At 49.6% G+C, this 18856-nt stretch overlaps 1 protein-coding gene across 3 annotated transcripts in view; it reads left to right on the top strand.

The window, feature by feature from the left end:
• The window catches only part of TBCD (tubulin folding cofactor D), a 175074-nt gene that overhangs the window by 5016 nt on the left and 151202 nt on the right, over nucleotides 1-18856 (top strand). The window contains exons 1-6 of one of the 3 annotated variants that reach the window (XM_023556745.2): nucleotides 1253-1350; nucleotides 4815-4912; nucleotides 5939-6040; nucleotides 7489-7635; nucleotides 10189-10244; nucleotides 13963-14095. In XM_023556745.2, coding sequence (XP_023412513.1) covers nucleotides 4820-4912; nucleotides 5939-6040; nucleotides 7489-7635; nucleotides 10189-10244; nucleotides 13963-14095 — 531 coding nt within the window. In that variant the 5' untranslated portion in view covers nucleotides 1253-1350; nucleotides 4815-4819. Of the gene's footprint in view, nucleotides 1-1252; nucleotides 1351-4814; nucleotides 4913-5938; nucleotides 6041-7488; nucleotides 7636-10188; nucleotides 10245-13962; nucleotides 14096-18856 lie in introns of those variants that run through there. The other 2 variants (XM_064270429.1, XM_064270430.1) reach the window with 2 other exon arrangements.

Below are 18856 nucleotides of genomic sequence, written 5' to 3'. Positions count from 1 at the left end.
CAGGCTCTTGAGACTTTAAACAAGACATGTGTGAAGCACTGAGGGCTAGCTGTTAGTATGCACACATGTCCTTTTTAAAAGGCCCTGGTCCTATATGCCTGTTTTTTTCCTTCTTTGAGTAACTAATGAGGGCTTATAGATGGCAGTCTCTCTGAACGCAGTCCTTAGGCAGCGCAGACACATTATCATTCTTGGTGGACAGTTTGGCTAGGTAGAGATGACAGTGTTGCTCCACTGTCTCCCCGCACTGCGTCCCACGTCACTAGGTCTTATGTCCACGATCCTTCTTTTCAGGAGCCTATAGGGTTGCTATGAGTCGGAATTGACTCGATGGCAGTGAGTTTGGTTTGGTTTGGTTTCCTCTGAAAGTCCTGTGAAGGTGTGGTGTGCTCCAAGCTGTTGTCCTTTCTTGTGCTGGGCACTGGGGTGTGTACTCAGAGGCTGGAGATGTGCATTGTTGGCACTGGGGACTTTGGTTCTGTTATTTCTTAGATGATTTCTTCTTTCTCTCCTGCTGTCCCCATGAGTTGGATGTTGATTTCCAGGACAGATCCTCTGGGCCACTTACCTTTTCTCTCCTTGTTGTTAGGTGCCATTGAGCTGTTTCTGACTCACAGTGACCGTATGTACAACAGAATGAAACACTGCCTGGTCCTGCACCATCCTCGCAATTGCTGCTGTTTGAGCCAATTGTTGCAGCCAGTGTGTCAATCCATTTTGTTGAGGGTCTTCCTCTTTTTTGCTGACCCTTTACCAAGCACGATGTCCTTCTCCAGGGACTGATCCCTCCTGATAACATATCCAAAGCACCTGAGATACAGTCTCGCCATCCTTGCTTCTAAGGAGCATTCTGGTTGTACTTCTTCCAAGACAGGTTTGTTCGTTCTTTTGGCAGTCCGCGGTATATTCAGTATTCTTCCCCAACACCACAGTTCAAAGTGTCAGTTCTTCTCCAGTCTTCCTTATTCATCATCAGGCTTTCACATGCGTATGAGGAGATTGAAAACACTATGGCTTGACTTAGGTGCACCTTAGTCTTCAAGGTGACCTCTTTGCTTTACAACAATTCAAAGAGATCTTTTGCAGTCAGTTTGCCCAATGCAATGCGTCTTGATTTCTTGACTGCTGCTTCCATGGGCATTGATTGCGGATCCAAGTAAAATGAAATCCTTGACAGCTTCAATCTTTTCTCTCTTTACCATGATGTTGCTTATTGGTCCAGTAGTGAGGATTTTTGTTTTCTTTGTGTCGAGGTGTAACCCCTATTGAAGGCCGTGGTCTTTGATCTTCATTAGTAAGTGCTTCAAGTCCTCTTCACTTCAGCAAGCAATGTAGTGTCATCTGCATAAGGTAGGTTGTTAATGAGTTTTCCTCCTATCCTGATGCCCTGTTCATCTTCATATAGTCAAGCTTCTCAAATTATTTGCTCAGCAGAGTTCTGCTTTTTCATCTCTTTATTTTGCACACAGACGTGTTCTTGGATTTATTTTGGCAATCATTTTTCATTCCTAAGAGCTCTTGTTCTTTGTTCCATATATTTTTAAAAATTTAATTTGTCACAGTAGTAGTACCTGGTGGTCAGGTGATCAGGTTTTCTGGCTCCCAGGGCCCGTGACCTGGCACAGAGGGGCTGTGCTGGCTTCTGTGTCTTGAGCCTCTCAGGCTTGCCCTGTGCAGAGCAGCACTGTCCAGTAGAACCTTGTGCAATGGGATGTTCTAGGTCTAAACTGTCCAAGAAGGCAGCCACCAGCCACATGGGGCTATTGAGTATTTGAAATACACCAGTGTGTTTGAAGAGCTGAATTTCTAATTTGATTTAAATTTAAGAAGCCACACATGACTGGCAGCAGTGTTGGCTGCCACGGTAGAGTAAATCACCAGTCTTCTGCCACAATTTGGAGGGGCGGCAGGCTGGGAGGCCCTGGACCCTCCTACTGTTTCTAGCCCCCGTATCCAGCCTCTGGCGGTCCTGGTGCCTCTGATCTTGATTCTCCTGTGGTTCTGGCTGTGACTTGCCACCACGTGTCGGCTCAGCCATGTCCCACTTCCTTCTGGCTCCCAAGTCACTGCCAAAATCTCTTGGATATGGCTTTCTCCTCTCTGTTCTCTTTCTCACTGTGGATTTATGCCTTTTTATTCCTTGATTGCAGCTTCACTGATGGTTTGTCTGGCCTGTGTCATTGCTGTCTGTCCTCTCTGTGAACCTCCAAGTGCAGATTCCCTTTTCATGCCCTGCATTCTATCTCTTTCCTCAGGGGTCAGCTTTTCTCTGTAATTTGTTTTTTTTTTTTAATTAATTTTTATTAAGCTTCAAGTGAACATTTACCATTCCAATCAGCCTGTCACATGTAAGTTTACATACATCTTACTCCCTTCTCCCACTTGCTCTCCCCCTATTGAGTCAGCCCTTTCAGTCTCTCGTTGCGTGCCAATTTTGCCGTCTTCCTTTTTTCTCTATCTTCCCATCCCCCCTCCAGTCAAGAGTTGTCAACACACTCTCCAGTGTCCACCGGATTTAATTAGCTCACTCTTCATCAGCATCTCTCTCCCACCCGCTGACCAGTCCTTTACATGCCTGATGAGTTGTCTTCGGGGATGGTTCCTGTCCTGTGCCATCGGAAGGTCTGGGGAGCATTGTCTCCGGGATTCCTCTAGTCGCAGTCATACCACCAAGTATGGTCTTTTTATGAGGATTTGGGGTCTGTATCCCACTGGTCTCCTGCCCCCTCAGGAGTTGTCTGTTGTGCTCCCTGACAGGGCAGATATCGATTGTGGCTAGGCACCAACTAGTTCTTCTGGTCTCAGGATAATGTAGGTCTCTGGTTCATGTGGCCCTTTCTGTCTCTTGGGTTCTTGGTTGTCGTGTGACCTTGGTGTTCTTCCTTTGCCTTTGCTCCAGGTGGGTTGAGACCAATTGATGTATCTTAGATGGCCGCTTGTTGGCATTTAGGACCCCAGACGCCACATTTCAAAGTGGGATGCAGAATGTTTTCATAATAGAATTGTTTTGCCCATTGACTTAGAAGTCACCTCAAACCATGTTCCCCAGACTCCAGCCCCTGCTCCGCTGACCTTTGAAGCATTCATTTTATCCCGGAAACCTCTTTGCTTTTAGTCCAGTCCAATTAGACTGACCTTCCTTGTATTGAGTGTTGTCTTTCCCTTCACCCAAAGCAGTTCTTATCTACTGATTGATCAATTAAAAAACCCTCTCCCTCCCTCCCCGCTTTGTAACCACAAAAGTATGTGTTCTTCTCCGTTTTTTCTATTTCTCAAGATCTTATAATAGAGGTCTTATACAATATTTGTCCTTTTGCCTCTGACTCATTTCGCTCAGCATAATGCCTTCCAGATTCCTCCATGTTATGAAATGTTTCAGAGATTCGTCACTGTTCTTTATCGATGCGTAGTATTCCATTGTGTGAATATACCACAATTTATGTAATTTGGTTTTTATCTTTCACATTGCTGGTTCTACCCCTCTGCCTGGTGGTCTCTGGTTGTCTGCTCATACTTAAGTTGAAATGGATGCTGACAGTCGTTTTCTTCACTGAGTTCCCAGCGACTCTTTCCCGAACGGGAGCTCTGATTGGCAGCTCCGTATGGGGCAGTGTGGCGAGTTACTGGGCAGATTTCCTCTTTGTGTAAGTGAGGTGGTGGGAGTTTTCCCTCAGACTGAGGATGCTACAAATGCCAGAATGAAGAAAGCTTTTATCTGGGGTGCCCATGTCTACCCCAGACTGCCTGAAACATTGACTCAGAGCATTGCCATGGGATAAAGGCTGGCTGCTGTGCTCAGAGGCTTGTGTGGAGGTGGGTACGGGACCACTCTTGGATGCCTTTGTACCTTCTGGCCCTGTCCCAGTATCACCTCGGTGGGTTTCTCTGCCTGTTCAATTTGGAGCTCCCCCATCTTTCTTCCTCCCTGAAGTCTGTTAACACTGCTCTCCCTCCATCTTGCTGCTGTTCAGGGTCTTCCCCATTTGTGGAACTGTACTTTTATTTTAGTAGGTTCTCAGAGAATGGGAGGCAGATTTGTGTGGACATCTGTTTCTAGTTTTTTATTCTTGCAAGTAATGCGTATCCTTCGCATAAATCTGTGCAGTTTTCTAATTTTTTATAGTAATTTCATATAAATAGAAATACTTTTGGTTCTTATTTTGAGTTTGTTAGCTTACATTTTTATCAATAGTATATGAAAGTACGCTTTTCCTTATATCCTTGCCAAGACTGGACTCGAAGTTTTGAAATGTTTACCAACATAGACATCCCGTGCCTGTTGCCATCGAGTCAATTCCAACTCATAGCAACCTATAGGACAGAGTAGAACTGTCCTACAGGGTTTCCAAGGCTGTAATTTTTATGGGAGAAGCCCTGGTGGTGCAGTGGCTAAGCACTCAGCTGCTAACCAAAAGATCAGCAGTTCAAAGTCACCAGCTGCTCCGTGGGAGAAAGATGTGACAGTTTGTTATGACTGGAAATTGACTTGACAACAATGGGTTTGGTTTGGTTTTAATCTTTACTGAAGCAGACTGCCACATCTTTCTCCCGTGAAGTGACTGGTGGGTTTGAACCACCAACCTTTTTGTTAGCAGATGACTGTTTAACTACTGCGCCACCGGGGCTCCCAGAGCTACCCATTAAAGGGGAAAATTCTGTGATTTTATTTTGCATTTTTTGGTGAGAGAATTTTTTTTTTTTTTTACATTTATTGTTCAGTTTGTGCAGTATTTCTCCTTTTAAAGTTTTATATTTTGTTTATCGTTATATTGTGTTTAATTTTATAACAAATGTTTGGTGTATGTTTTCCCCAGAATGGATGATGAACTTGTTGTTGGACACAGTGCAAGATAAGACGTCTCCAACTAGCCTCGTTCATCTGGCTTTTAAATTTCTCTACCTCATCACCAAGGTAACATTTATGTGGCCCTTGACAGTCGACGCTCGGGCCACAGGTTACCCTCCAGAATGTTACTTCACAGGAAAGATGGCTTGCAAACACAAGCTGTGGGTTTCACTTTCTCTCTTTTTACTGTATTTTGGGACCAAATCCTAGTAATCCAGGGAGTACTTTGGCTGAAACTGTGTCCAGGATATTTAGCATCTTGCATTTGAACAGGGCCGTTATGAGTTGGAATCGACTCTGTGGCAGTGGGTTTCTCTTTTGACAGGGGATGGAAAGGAGAAAGTGCACATGTATATGGTGCTGACTGACTCAGAAAAATTTCTTAAAAGGAAGAAGCAGCCAAACTTGATGGAAGTACAAGTGCTTCTAAAACTTTATGTGCATGTGAATTTCCTGGGGTGCTTTTAAAATGCAGACTCCGATTAAGTAGGTCTGAGTTAGGGCCTGATTCTCTGTATTTCTTCCACGCTGTCGGGGGATGCTGCCATGTGGGCCGTGGGGGGGACGCTGAGCATCTCAGGGAAGGGTTGTGGCTCTGGGGCCAGTTGTTGAGTCCTTGGTCTGGCTGTGCGTTGGGGGTGGGTTGCCCAGGGCACACACTGCTCTGCAGCTCAGGTGCGGAATGGCAGGATCCCGCCCAGAGGGGTAGTGCCGCTGCATTTCACGGAGCAGAGGATGGGCTAGAGAAGTGTTAGTGAATTTGGGGACCTCTGAGGCTTTTGGAAACTTATTCCTCGTGAACCTCGGGACAGTCATACAAACGAGGTGGAAGCACATTTTTCAGCTTGTGACGTATCTGTATTCCTGATGAGCCACGTGTAAGATTGGCTAGATTGGACAGTTAATGAATAAAATGGTTCAAGGAGCAAGGATGGCTTGTCTTGCCGTTACTTCAGTCTCCTTAGGTTGTATCGCTGTAACTCAGTCGCTGGGTGGCATAGGTGGCGATTTTTGATGTGTAGAGGAAAAAGATAATTTTGCTACTGTCTGTATTCTATAACTATATAATAATTTGATTTTTTTTTTCGGTAGGTTCGAGGATATAAAATATTTCTTCGTTTATTTCCTCACGAAGTGGCTAATGTACAGCCTGTTTTAGAGATGTTTACAAATCAGAACCCTAAAGACCATGAAGTGAGTGCCCCTTTCCTCCTTTCAGCCTGCTCCCTGTTCCCTTCTGCCTGTTTGCTCATCTCCTGCACTGGCAACTTCATCTTTCTGTGCCTCTCAGTTTTAGCTCACTGTGTTATTTAATATTTTTTTATTCTTTTGACTTAGCAAAACTTTCCTTCTTATGTATGTTGCTTCAACTTTTTTCCTTTAAAAAAATGTCCTTTATAAAGAAAAAAGTGCCTAGGTACAGTTTGGTGATAAATCTGTCACGTTCATGGGGTTTTAAACTTGAACTATAACAGTATTTGAACCCCCAAGACCACCCTCAGGTTGAGAGACTTGTGAGCAGGACTTACAGGACTCAGCATAGCCATACTCGTGGCTAGGATTTATTGCAGCAAAAGACACAGAACAAATCAGCAAGGTGGGGCAATGTGTGAGAGGGTGCCCGGTGAACACCAGGTGCCAGCTTCCAGAGCCTTCTCCCAATGAAGTCACACAGGCATGCTTAATTCCTCCGGCAATGAGTTGTGACAACACGTATGAAGTGTTGTCTATAGGGAAGCTCATTAGAGACTCAGAGCCCAGGGTTTTTACTGGGGCCTGGTCACTTAGGCAGCCTCTGCCTGGTATGAAGCAGAGTTCCAGACTCTTAGAACGAAAGCGGGAGTTGAGGATAAACCATATTATTTGCACAGTTTGGGCACAGTGGGCCACTCTTATCATTTAGGAAGTGGTGGGAGCCCTCCCGAGATCCACGTTTCCAGACGCCAGCGTGGGGCCAACCTTGCAGACAGCCTCTCTAGGTCTGGCACACTCGGGCCTGCTGTACCAACCCCTGTCTGCACAATAATGTGTTCAGAACAGCACACAGTTTGTAACTACACAACACAGTGAATTGTCTCCGTGTGAGTGTGTCCTGATTTGAATGGGAGACTTTGGTGCGAATTCCTCTTCTCTTGTTCCTGTGTTAGAAGCACTCTTTATTTTGTGCTTTGAGGGTCTCCTGCAGGACTGATTCCAGGGACACACTGGAGCACTGTCTTTCTATGTAAAATAAGTGCACTCTTTAATGACTAGAAGTTGAGAATTTCTTTTCTTTATTCCGAGGTCTTTTTATCTGTTTTTAACTTTCTCAGAAGTTGGGTTGCACACTGAAGAGAATCTGTTGTGCTGACCATTAAGATTTTCCTTTGTTTGCTGTTGGTGTTACTTTCATCTGCTGAGACAGCAGTCATGCGCTTGGGAGGGACGTGGAGAGGGCTGGGCCTACGCTCTACATCTGGGCTCCGAAGCCTGGCATTCGCAGGGTCTGGGGCTGGCATCTTGTGTGGTCAGGACTGTGTGTGGGATGTGGCTGTTACCTGTACCCTTTATTCAAGAATCATTCTTAGCAGGATTTCCCGTTGAATCAAAAGATACATAAATGCTTACCTGTTGCTTGCGTTTATTTAATCCTGACTTCTTAGACTTGGGAAACCCGCTACATGCTGTTACTGTGGCTCTCTGTGACCTGCCTGATCCCTTTTGATTTTTCACGCCTTGACGGGAACCTCATCGCTCAGCCTGGGCCAGCGCGGATGTCCATAACGGACCGTATTCTCCATATCGCAGAGGTAAAAGTGAGCGCGCCAGCGTTAGCATTCTCTTCTCACCTGTTTTATCAATAAAAAAAAATAGTTGGGCTTAATTAGGCAAGCTTTGAGCTTTATTTCTTCAACTGCTTTTCTTCCTTATCAGTGAAGAAGAAACCTGTTTTATAGTTTATTTTGAAATTACGATAGTTTATGCAAAGCTAGGGTGAATTATCTTAGGGAAGTCTGATTTCTTTGTAGATAATGCAAGTACTCTCTTAAGTGTAATAGTGACCTATAAAAGGTTTTAGGAGGAATGGAAGAGAAAATAAAGATCTGTTTTAAATTTAATTTTTAACATTACCTAAATTATACATAATTATTGCAGAAAAACTAGAAAATAAAAAGAACAAGAAAAAATATTTGATTGAAATCTCCCAATTTCTAGTGCCAAGAGATAACATTTGTACATTTTTTCAAACTTGCACTCATGCGGGTGTTACGCATACAAACATAGCTTATTGCATCGGTTATCTGTTGCTACATAAAAAGTTACCCCCAAATTTAGTGGCTTAGCACAACACACATTTAATACGTCTCATTTCTGAGGATCAGGAGCCTGGGCCTGGCTTGGTGGGTCCCCTCTCCAGACCTTCCATAGGCCGTACTCACAGTTCCCCAGGGCATCCCCACGTCCAGCCTCAGTGACTGCTGGTGGAATTCAGCTCTTCCAGGGCTGTTGGGCTGAGGGCCTCAGTTTTTTGCTGGCTGTTGGCTGGAGGCCTCTCTCAGTTCCTTGCCATGTGGTTTCTCAATGTGGCCACTTATTTCATCAAAGTCAGTGAGGGAGTCTGGTAGCAAGGCAGAAGTCACAGTGCTAGGTAACCTAGTTATGGAAGTGACACCCCATCCCCTTCACGAAATCCTTTTGGTTAGGAGCAAGTCACTGTGTCCAACCCACACACAGGACGAGGTTACACAGGGTGTGAGCAGTGGGGAGGCAGGGGGCAGGATCATGGGGTGTCCTAGAATCAGCCCTGTGCTTGTTTATAATAACAATAGTAAGCATTTACTGAGTGCCTGCTGTGTGCCAGGGACTGTTCTAAAGACTTTTCATTTATCATCTAATTTAATCCTACTTTATGAGGTAGTTAACTATCTTTACCCTTATTTTACTGAGGAAGAAACAAGCATAAAAGAAACTTCGGTGGTTCATTTTGGTCGTGAATGGTGGATCCAGATTTGAACCCTGGCAGTCTGGCTTCCGAGCTGGCTCTTTACCAGCATGTGGTGCTGCCCCATGTAAAGGCGAGTTTTAAAAAGCAGACTTGTGACTCCCTGCCCTGAGTCCAGGTTTTCCTCTGAGCAGTACACTCTGAACATCCTGCTACATCAACAAGTAGGTGTCAGCCCCAGGACCCTCATTGCAGAAGGCACTCCATCGTGGAGATGCTCCTTTAAAATATTCTCAGAGACAGACCTTTCATTTGATCCCGTTTTGTCCTGTGAGAGAGAACGTGCTAACAGATGTCTCCTTGTCTGGTCAGTGGGATTGCCAAGCCCCAGGGAGCACAGCCTTTAAAGCTTTGGTGCCATGTGTGTCGGTGCCCTCCAGGCTGCCTGCACCAGCAAAAAAGACGTCTTAAGTGTAGCATTTGAAAAAAAGAATTAGTTGAGATGAGAATTGGAAACCTCTTAAGAAAAAAACAAACCAAAAAAAAAAAACAAAACCCCAAACCCATTGTCATTGAGTCGATTCCGAATCATAGCAACCCTATAGGACACAGTAGAACCACCCCATAGGGTTTCCAAGGAGCGCCTGGTGGATTCAAATAGCTGACCTTTTGGTTAGTAGCATGTAGCTCTTAACCATTACGCCACCAGCATTTTCAATATAGGCTTCCTAAAAAGTCTAGGTGTTTGTACAAAGTTGAGGTTGTCTTCCATTCAGTGGGCCAGTCCTCGTGCTGGTGGTCCCAGTGCCTTGTGGGCCTGGTGTGAGTGGGTGCCTGTGGGCCCAGTGCTGGTCTGGTGCAGGTGGGTGCCCTGCGGGCCCAGTGCTGGCCTGGTGTGGGCGGGTGCCTCACGGGCCCAGTGCTGGGCTGGTCCGAGTGGGTGCCCTGTGGGCCCAGTGCTGGGCTGGTCCGAGAGGGTGCCCTGTGGGCCCAGTGCTGGGCTGGTGTGAGTGGGTGCCCCGTGGGCCCAGTGCTGGGTTGGTGTGAGTGAGTGTCCCATGGGCCCGGTGTCAGGCAGGCCTGGTACGGGCAGATGCCCTGTGAGGCTCCGTGGCTCTTCCTGACACCTGGTGACCAATATGTGCTTTTCACTTCCTGCTCTGTTCTTGAAATTTGTGCTTTAAGGGCATGTGACATGGCTCTGCACAGAGTAGGCTCTTAGCTGATGGTATAGCATTTAGAGCTTCAGCGTCTGTTTCAAGTGCAGCTTGGAGTTTGCCTGTGGTCCCGGCTCTCCGAAGAGCGGCTCAGTGCCAGGTGGGGACGTTGCTTAGATCTTGCTCTGCCTGGACTGACGTAGGGCCCTGAGGTTTACATCCAGGGATGTGATGGCATGTGTCCTTTCTCCTTTGTTTTTCAGTCCTACTTGGTCGTCAGTGACAAGGCCCGCGACGCGGCTGCCGTCCTTGTGTCCAAGTAAGTCCCAGGCGGCTCCCGCGCCCCGTGGAGCAGGGTTGGTTGTGGGGCTAGTGTGTGGTGAGTGGCTCCTGAGAGGGCGACATCTGTGTGTGTTGTGTATCACGTCGGTCTCGTGTATGATTCCTCAGAGGGAGGACACCAGGCTGGCGGTCCTGGTGAGGCCCTCCATATGCTTCTGTACGTGCCACACGCCATTGCCTTCTGAGGGGGCTCAGCGTTGCTGCGCCAGGAAGATGTCTGGCCCGGGACAACTGCCACTGGTGCTAGCATGGTGAGCTTGTAGGGTCACCTGCGGACGTGTGCCAGGAGCAGCTTTCCTGAGGGTATGGTACCTACGGATGCGTGCCAGGAGCAGCTTTCTTGGGGGTATGGTTCACAGTCAGGTGGTGGATGTGAGAAGGAGCCTTTGAGTGCTGAGAGGCAGTTCCCACAGCTGTCTGTGGAAATCATGCATGAACCGATACCCATTGCTGTCAATTCCGACTCATAGTGACCCTTCACAGTGACCCTATAGGACAGAGTAGAACTGCCCCAGAGGGTTTCCAAGGAGCGGCTGGTGGATTCAAACTGCTAACCTTTCGGTCAGCAGTCGAGCTCTAACCACTGCACCCCCATGGCAGGTAATTGTGGCTTGGGATAGAAGTTCCAGACAGCAGTATTGAATAGAGAACGGGGGCCTTGGCAGTGCAGCGTGGAGATGGTTTCACAGAGAGCTGGCCGCAGAGCTGGCCGCGATGGCGTGGGGGGGTGGGTCGGGGTGCCAGCCTGTTTCCTGAAACGTGAAAGTTGACAGTTTATGTGGCATGTGATTTAAATATGTGTTTAGCCGAATTATATAGCTCGACATGTATTTTTTCTCTGCGTTTGTGAAAGTTTAAAGTTGGCCATAAAAACTTCTGAATGCTGTCCTTGGGGAAATGGGCAACGCCTGGTAGTCAGGGACAGGTGGAAGCTTCACCTGGGTGAGGGGAAGCCCACGGGGCAGAGGGTGCCTTACGTTTTTGTCAAGGATTTTGTGATTGTAAAAGGGTCATATGTATTTTGGAAAATAAAGAAAAGTCTGCAGAACAAATAAAACCACATGTCGTTTTGTCACCTGGAGGTGGCACCGTGGTGGGCACTGCTGAGTGTGTGCACGGTGTGTGTGTGTGGTGTGCTGCTTCACACACAGTCCTTGTGAGTGGAATTGCTAACGTTTGTGTAGTTATGTGGTATGAACACATTACTGTCGACGTTTGGAGCGCGCCTGATTTGTTACTAAAAACAGCACTGTTGTGAGAGCCTGCATAGAGCTGTGTGCCGTCTGTTGCCCCCCAGGATGGATTCCTAGAGGTGGAATGAGCTTTTCAGGGGTTTTAAATGCGGTTAATAGAAAGGATGAGCCGATTCACAGCCATCTTTCCCCCTTATTTCCCAACACTGGGTGTGGCCTTAAAATTGTTAAATTTGTTGAGTGAAACGTATTATCTGCTTTTATTTATTTTCGTCACCAGAAATACTGAGAGTTTGGTAAATTCATGCTGCGCTTGCCTTGGTGGAGCATTAAGCTTGTGGGGTGGGGAGGCGAAACCCCAAAGTGTCCTCCCCCGCTCCCCAGTGTCCAGCAGGTTAGGGCGGGAGGGATGGGCAGGGCAGCTGGTGAGACGCTGCAGTGCCACCTTGTGGTCAGATGAGCAGGTGCGGCTTGGTCCAGGCCACCTCCGTGTTGAAGATGCTTTGGGAACTGCAGGCACAGGGGTGAGCGCGGTGGTGCGATGTGGCGCCTGCAGCTGTTCTTGCCTTCGTGGTCAGCATGTTGATTTCAGAGTGTTTATAGAAAGAGGGTATCATCACTGCAGGGGTTTCAGGTACTGCAGGCTACCCCACCGCCATCTCAGAAGTGTGCGACTTGCCCCTGTTCTTGGTCATTTCTCTGGTGGTGGCTGTTCTCAGTGACGTCATGGGTGTGAAGCATGAAGGGTATGTGCATTGTCCATCTGCGCTCTTGTCCTGGGGTCTCAAAGAGCTGCCTGCACCTCTGATGTGGTCCCACATTCCTCCTGTTGGCACCCCAGCATGGGGACTGTGTCCTGGTGTCTCATGGCGCTGCCTGCACCTCTGATGTGGTCCCATGTTCCTCCTGTCAGCACCCCAGCGCGGGGACTGTCCTGGTGTCTCATGGTGCAGTCTGCACACTTGACGCTGCCCTGCGGTCTGTGGGCTCTCCTGTCAGCACTGCAGCAAGCGAAGGGCGCCTCCTTCCCTTTAATTGTGGACCCTTCACTGTCAGCTGTGTTTTGTTAAGTCTTGATGGCATTGTAGATGGTCGTGCCAAGATAGCTTTCCGTTAGGAAGGTGACTGTTCTTTGTATTACTTTGTAGAAATTCCTCAATAGAAAAATGTGCGTTTTTTCTTATTGTTAATGTTAAGTTTTAAAATGTATTTTTATTTTGATCATAAAGGGTAGGCATGCTCAGTCTGGGAAGTAAAAAGTTAGAAGGGAAAGCCCACATGATTCTGATGGGACACGTGTGCTCTTTGCCATTTCTGTACTGTGACTACAGCACGTGTGTGGTGATCACCTTTGGGTGTGGACCCGCTTTGGTGTTGGGGTTCTTGCCTTAGGATAGGCCCCAGAGGTGGCATTCTTGAGCCACAGGGCACGAGCCATTGTTGGGGTCCAGCAGGCCCTCAGGACCATACTTCCAGTACTGCTCTGTGGAGCCCCAACTTGGCCTTAGCTGCATGGGGTGCCTCAAGAGTCAGACTGAAGCACTGAAGTGAAACTTTGGGTTTCCCATTATAAATGTTTAACTTGTACATCGCTGGTTACGGGTGCGTTTGAACACTTCCATGCTTGTTTTAGGCATTATTTGTCCTGCTTTGTCAGCTGACTCTTGGCATCCAGGAGTTCTTTAGTGACTGTTTTTCTCCACTAGCATGAGAGTTCTCTGTGTTAAGGATGCTGACGTGAGGTTTTGGCGGGGGGTTATGGTGTCAGACTTTGACGGTGGATTACCTGGGCTGTTTCCTTCATGATGCCTGCCGCATTGGGGGTTCTGTGGTCTGTTGGTGTCTTGTGAGTCTGAGTCCCTGGCGCTGCACATGGCAGGGTTCCATGCAGTTCCCGGGTCCAGGAGTGAATGGGGGCAGTCAGTGCTGAGGGGCTGGTGTGTGAACCAGGGGAGGAGGAACAGAGAGCCTCTGGTTTTTGGTCTTGGATGTTGGTGGATGGGCCTCTGAGTGCTGTCACCTGCGACCAGGAGGAAGCTGGAAAGCAAGTCTCCACGGGTGCTGCCTGAGCTTCCAGGCAGGGTGAGCCCAGGGGACACCTGGAAATGTGGGACCTGTCCCCCAGAGAGGGCTGGAGGGGCTGGGAGCAGGTAAAAGGGTCCTTGGAGAGGGGGACGGCCGGGCATGTGTGTGGCTTGCGAGACGAGGGGAACACTGGCTTGAGGGGTGCAGTCTCGACAACACCTCCGTCCCTAGATTGGTGAGCGTGGCCGGATCTGCTCTATGAGAGGAAGCTGGTGTAGAGGAGAGGGCCACTAACGGAGCACAGAGCGGGTCCGGTGGTAGTTACCGCAGAATACCCTGCCCCTATGTCTGGAGGTGCTTGCTGTGTGTGTGGGAGTGGTAATGCCTGAGCCTGGGGCCAGGAGACACTGATGGGCTCTGTGCTGAGGCCTTGGCTGAACCTGTAGCCTGCATTCCAAATTTCATTTCTTCTGGCAGGTTTATTACTCGCCCAGACGTCAAGCAGAAGAAGATGGCTGACTTCCTGGACTGGACCCTCCACACATTGGCCCATTCCTCCTTCCAGACCATTGATGGGACCATCACCATGGATGGGGTGCTGCAGGCCCTGGTGAGGAGGGTGGTCAGCCAGAGGGGACCATTACAGTGGACGGGGTGCTGCTGGCCCTGGTGAGGCGGGTGGTCAGTGGGAGGGGGCCATCACCATGGACAGGGTGCTCTGCTGGCCCTGGTGAGGAGGGTGGTCAGCAGGAGGGGTCTGTCACCGTGGATGGGTGCTGCTGGCTCTGGTGAGGCGGTGGCGGTCGGTAGGGGGGTCTCTGTGTGCCTTAGCTTCCACGTAACACAGTTGGGACCTAGTGGGAGACCTTTAGCCCTGACATGGTAACGGACAGTTTCTTTTTCCCATGGCTGGACTGCACCTCTGCTGCAGAGGGTGGAGTTAGGTGAATCAGGGATGAGAGGCTACAGGTGACTGAGGACCAGTGCCTGACATTAAACACAGGCTGCTGGTGCTGGCGCTTCGCCACCAGAGGGCAGCAGTGTCCACGGTCATGGCCAAGCGGGCATGCAGGGCTCCCTCCCCCAGGGAGCAGGTGTGCCTCCTCGCTGTTTCTCCTGCTTCACTTTGATATAAAACACAGTTACTGGAGGAGCACTAATAAAATAAAGTGGGTGATTTGAGCCTCAGTTTTGTTCAGGGACTTGGGCTGGATTGTCTCTAGGTAGCCTCTGCCAGATGCTCTGGTGTGGAGTCCCCCTGCACACCCCGTGTGTCAGTCTGGCTCTGTTCTCCTACTGTTGTTAGGTGTCGTCAGGTCAGTTCTGACTCATAGTGACCCTGTGTGCCATAGAACCAAATGTTACCTGGTTACTGTCTTATTTCGAGGCTTATTGTGATTCCTTTTTTAGCGCCAATGAGGAGGAAAGAACTCCATTTAAGCTCATTGGTAGAGGGCAGGGAGGCAGTGGGCATCTCTGAAGCCGATGGCGCCTCTGATCTGCCCCCCCCACCCCTCTGGATGTCCTCAGGCCCCTGGATGTCCTTGGCACAGCTGCCACCCAGGCTTTTTCACATTGTAGTAGTGAGACTTGGTTTGCAGGCAGCCCTCTTCCATCTGAAGCCTGGAGCTCCCTCCTCCGCCGGTGGGGTGGGTTAGGCCTGTGACATAGTGTGTTGTCATCCTGTGGGGCCATCCTCTTTTTGTTCCCATGGCTGCTGTAGTTTCCCACAAGGAGTAGGAGGCAGAAAGTCTTGCGGAAAGTGGGGCAGATGGTGTGGGAGAGGGTGGCAGCGGGGAGCCAGAGCTCCCTGTCTATGGGGTGGACTCAGGGCCTGTCTGTGAGGTGATGGCCTTGGGCCCTGTTTGTGCTTCCCTTGGGAGGAGAGCCCAGGTTACTTGGCTTGGTGTTTGAGGCTTGCAGACAGTTATTTCAGAAAAGATCAGCTTCTCTGTTCTCTTTGTGAGTGGTACCTCTGCAGCCATCCTGGTGACCTGTGTCTGCATTTGGCAAGGCTTTAGGTCTGCTGCATTTGGTAAATTACAGTGAGATTTGCACCACAGAAAGCTTGATTTATTTCTCAGTCAGCAGAGGATTAAAAAAAACAAAACCCTTCTGAGCCTGGGGTGACCCTCAGGATTTCGGGAGCAGGGAGGGTCTGTAGGGTTCAGATGTCTCTTCATCTTCATCTTTAGCCGCCACCTCTGTTTCTCTCTCCTTCCCAAGTGTGGAGGCAGACATGGTTAACAGTAAGCCACGTAAAGGAGCGGGGATTGTGTTGGAGGATCTAAGGAGAGTGACCTGGCTGCCATTTCTCTTGGTGGCTGTTTGAATGGGTTGGAATTCCTTTTGGCAGAATTAGACCAGCCAGGATTGCCAGGATTGGGAAAGTGCTTTTTACTTGGACATTTCCAAGTTCCAGATCGAGGAGGCGAAAGGTGCAAAAAGATTTTCCCAAAGGCTTAAAGAGCCGAGGGCCCCCACTCACAGGGTGAGGAGGGCATAGTCCCAGCACCTCACAGCGCTGAGGCAACAGCACCTCAGAACTTAGATCTGGAGATTTGCCCCAGCGAGAGTGAGCACTTGTCTGACAGCAGCTGAAGTCCCCGAGTGAGTGAAACTGCTTCAGAACAACCACCCTCCCTAGCTCTGCAGCAATCGCTGCCCCCGCAGCCCCTTCAGCCCTGCGGCCGTCTTCTCCAAAGGCCTGGTCTGAGTCAGACATTCTCTTCCTTTTCCTCTCTCGAGGGAGCGCTTGTTCTGCAGATGAGGTGCCTATGCACCTGCGGGAGGAGGTGGTGCCGTGAGGGCCGTGGCCTACGAGCAAGCCAGTTTCGCCACCGGCCCGTCAGACCTGAATGGCAGAGGCGGGCGTCCACTGGCATGATGAAACTTGTAGACGCATGGTACTTCAGGGTTTCATCTGCTTCCTTTGATGCACTCGGCTTCATTTTCATCCACCTGTTCATTAGTGTGGGCGAAACAGGTGAACTCCTGACAAGCAGCATCGAAACCACGATTTGATTTTATTTCCCTTGAAGTACAGCCCTGCCCCTGTAGCAATGACCCTGATTCTCGAAGGAGGAAAGTCAGTGTGTGCCAGCTTCCCTTCCTTGGAAGGCCCTGTACACGAGCTTTTAAATACCCTCTGGTGTGGTTTCATGTTCGTGTTAGGACTGGTGCAGACCGAGGATGCTCAGGAGGAAAACGCCCAAATAAAGGTTGAGAACGGTTGTCGCTGGTGTTAGGACTGGTGCGGACCAAAGACACTCTGGAGAGAGCACCTAGGTAAAGGTTGAGGATGGTCATCACTGAATCACTGGAGAGACCTGTCTCTGCCTCCCAACCACACATGTGCCATCTTGGCTTTTGCTGCTCAGACCTGAAGATTCCAGCCACTGCCTCGTGTGGGGTTTCTCCTCTGTGTGTCCTTGTAATGGCCGGTGGGGACTCTTTCATTGCTAAAGATGGGCGATTCTTCACATGCATAGTTGTAGCTGGTGTGCCCAGTGGTATAAAGGACACAAGGATTGTGTTCTCTTTGAAAATTAATCTTTTTCTTTAATTTTTCTAATCATTGACAAGTGCATACACCTTATCAAAGGAAAAATCAATCACAAAAAACCATGTTAAAAACAAGGTAGCAAAAGAATGCCAGCCCCTGGAGCCTGCCCACCTGCCCGCCCAGAGCGCGCAGAAGGAAAGGTGTGGCAACACCCTGCTTGTGGCCTGTAGTTTAGAACACTAGAGGAGCCACATGCACCGGTGTGAGTGGCTGCGGAGTAAACTGCCCTCACGGAAGTGTAATGTGTGAAAATGTGCCTTGGCTTCAGAGGCTGTTGCTCACCGGCCTCTGTTTCCCGCCCCGGGAGGCTCATGTGGGTGGGCCTGAGCCCAGGGCGCTTTAGCAACTCCTGACTCCACCTCTCTGTGACCGAAGGTGCAGGTGAGATGCTTGCTCCAGCACCCCCCCCGACCCCGGAAAAGGGAAACAACAAAGGTTCCTACCTCACCAGGGTGGTATGGAGGCTAATTAGTGTGTGTGTTGCTCTTTGAAGATGAAGAGAAGTGAGCTGAGTCCTCAGAAGGCTCCTCATGGGGCTCTGGCCCTCTTTCTCTACGACTCTGTGGAGCAGTGTGACCTGTACTTCATTTAGGGTCAAGTGAGGCCAAAGGACAGGTTATCCACGCCTTTTTGGTTGTAGCACTGACCTGGTGGGGGGGCTTTGGGTGGAGGGAATATGGTAAGAATGTCGGGACGCTGACACCTTAGGGTGTGTTTTTGTGCATAGTCCTGTGCTTTTGTATAGTCTACAGTCGGGAAACGAGGGGCTTAAGCCGATGGTTCACTTTCCTCTTGGGGTTAAACATAGATGTTGAGAGAAGACTCTGATGCTGTCTTAGTACCACCCACTCAGCGTTTTCCCTGGGTAGGCAGTGCTGTGCCACGAGTCGTGTTGAAGCATGTGCCCTGTGTGCCTGTAATTCCACACATAGGCCTGGCTCTTGCACCTCCTCGTGGTCACATATCCGCTCAATGGGTGTGCACTGGCAGGTACACGGCTGGGAATCCTGCTTTGGGGGATGGGCTCTGGGAGTCACAGGCCTTGCTGCCTTGTGTCTTAGGTGTTCTTAGAGTGCACAGAGGTGTGCAGCACCTGCTCTGCATACCTGGCTGGCTGCACACCTGGCTGGCCCTGCATACCTGGCTGGCTGCACACCTGGCTGGCCCTGCACACCTGTCTGGTCCTGTACACCTGGCTGGCCCTAAGCTGGCTGTGCACACCTGGCTGGCTGCACACCTGGCTGGCTGCAGAGCTGGCTGAAGCCTGCAGACTGCAGGGGCCACTGTCCCTGCTGTGCGCTGTGGCCCATGGCTGTCTACTCTCCCGTCCGACCCCATCCTGTAGCGGTGCTCTGCAGACTCACAGGCGCATTGTACCCTCCCCCACATAGCCCTCCCCTCGCACGGCCGTTGAAAACTGAAGGCCTGCTGGCTCTCCTGCCTCGGCCCAATCACCTGGGTGGGAGTTACAAGACCATGGCTAGAAAGGCCACACACAAATGTAATTAATCATACTGCATGAACTCACGAAAGAACCTTGGCACAGTGCTTTTGGGTTTCCCTGAGGACGCTCAGCTGACTCTGCTGTAGTTTAGCCCTCCATGGGCCCGGCTGCACAGGGCGAGCCGGAGGGCATGGCTTCTCAGGGTCTAGCCTCGGTCAGTGGGTTGGTATTAGTCTGTTTCTGCGTCTGCGTTTTGTTCACCTCTGCTGGTGGCATGTCCCAAGAGTAACTTTGTGACACGCGTCATTGTGGCTTTGCAGAACCTGCTGCCATGGTATGGGAGTGGCAGCTGTGTGTGGGTG

Source organism: Loxodonta africana, chromosome 18, assembly GCF_030014295.1.
Source record: "Loxodonta africana isolate mLoxAfr1 chromosome 18, mLoxAfr1.hap2, whole genome shotgun sequence".
Lineage (NCBI taxonomy): Eukaryota > Metazoa > Chordata > Mammalia > Proboscidea > Elephantidae > Loxodonta > Loxodonta africana.
The sequence above is the reverse complement of the archived record's forward strand: the minus strand, read 5'-3'. Positions and strand labels throughout refer to the sequence as shown.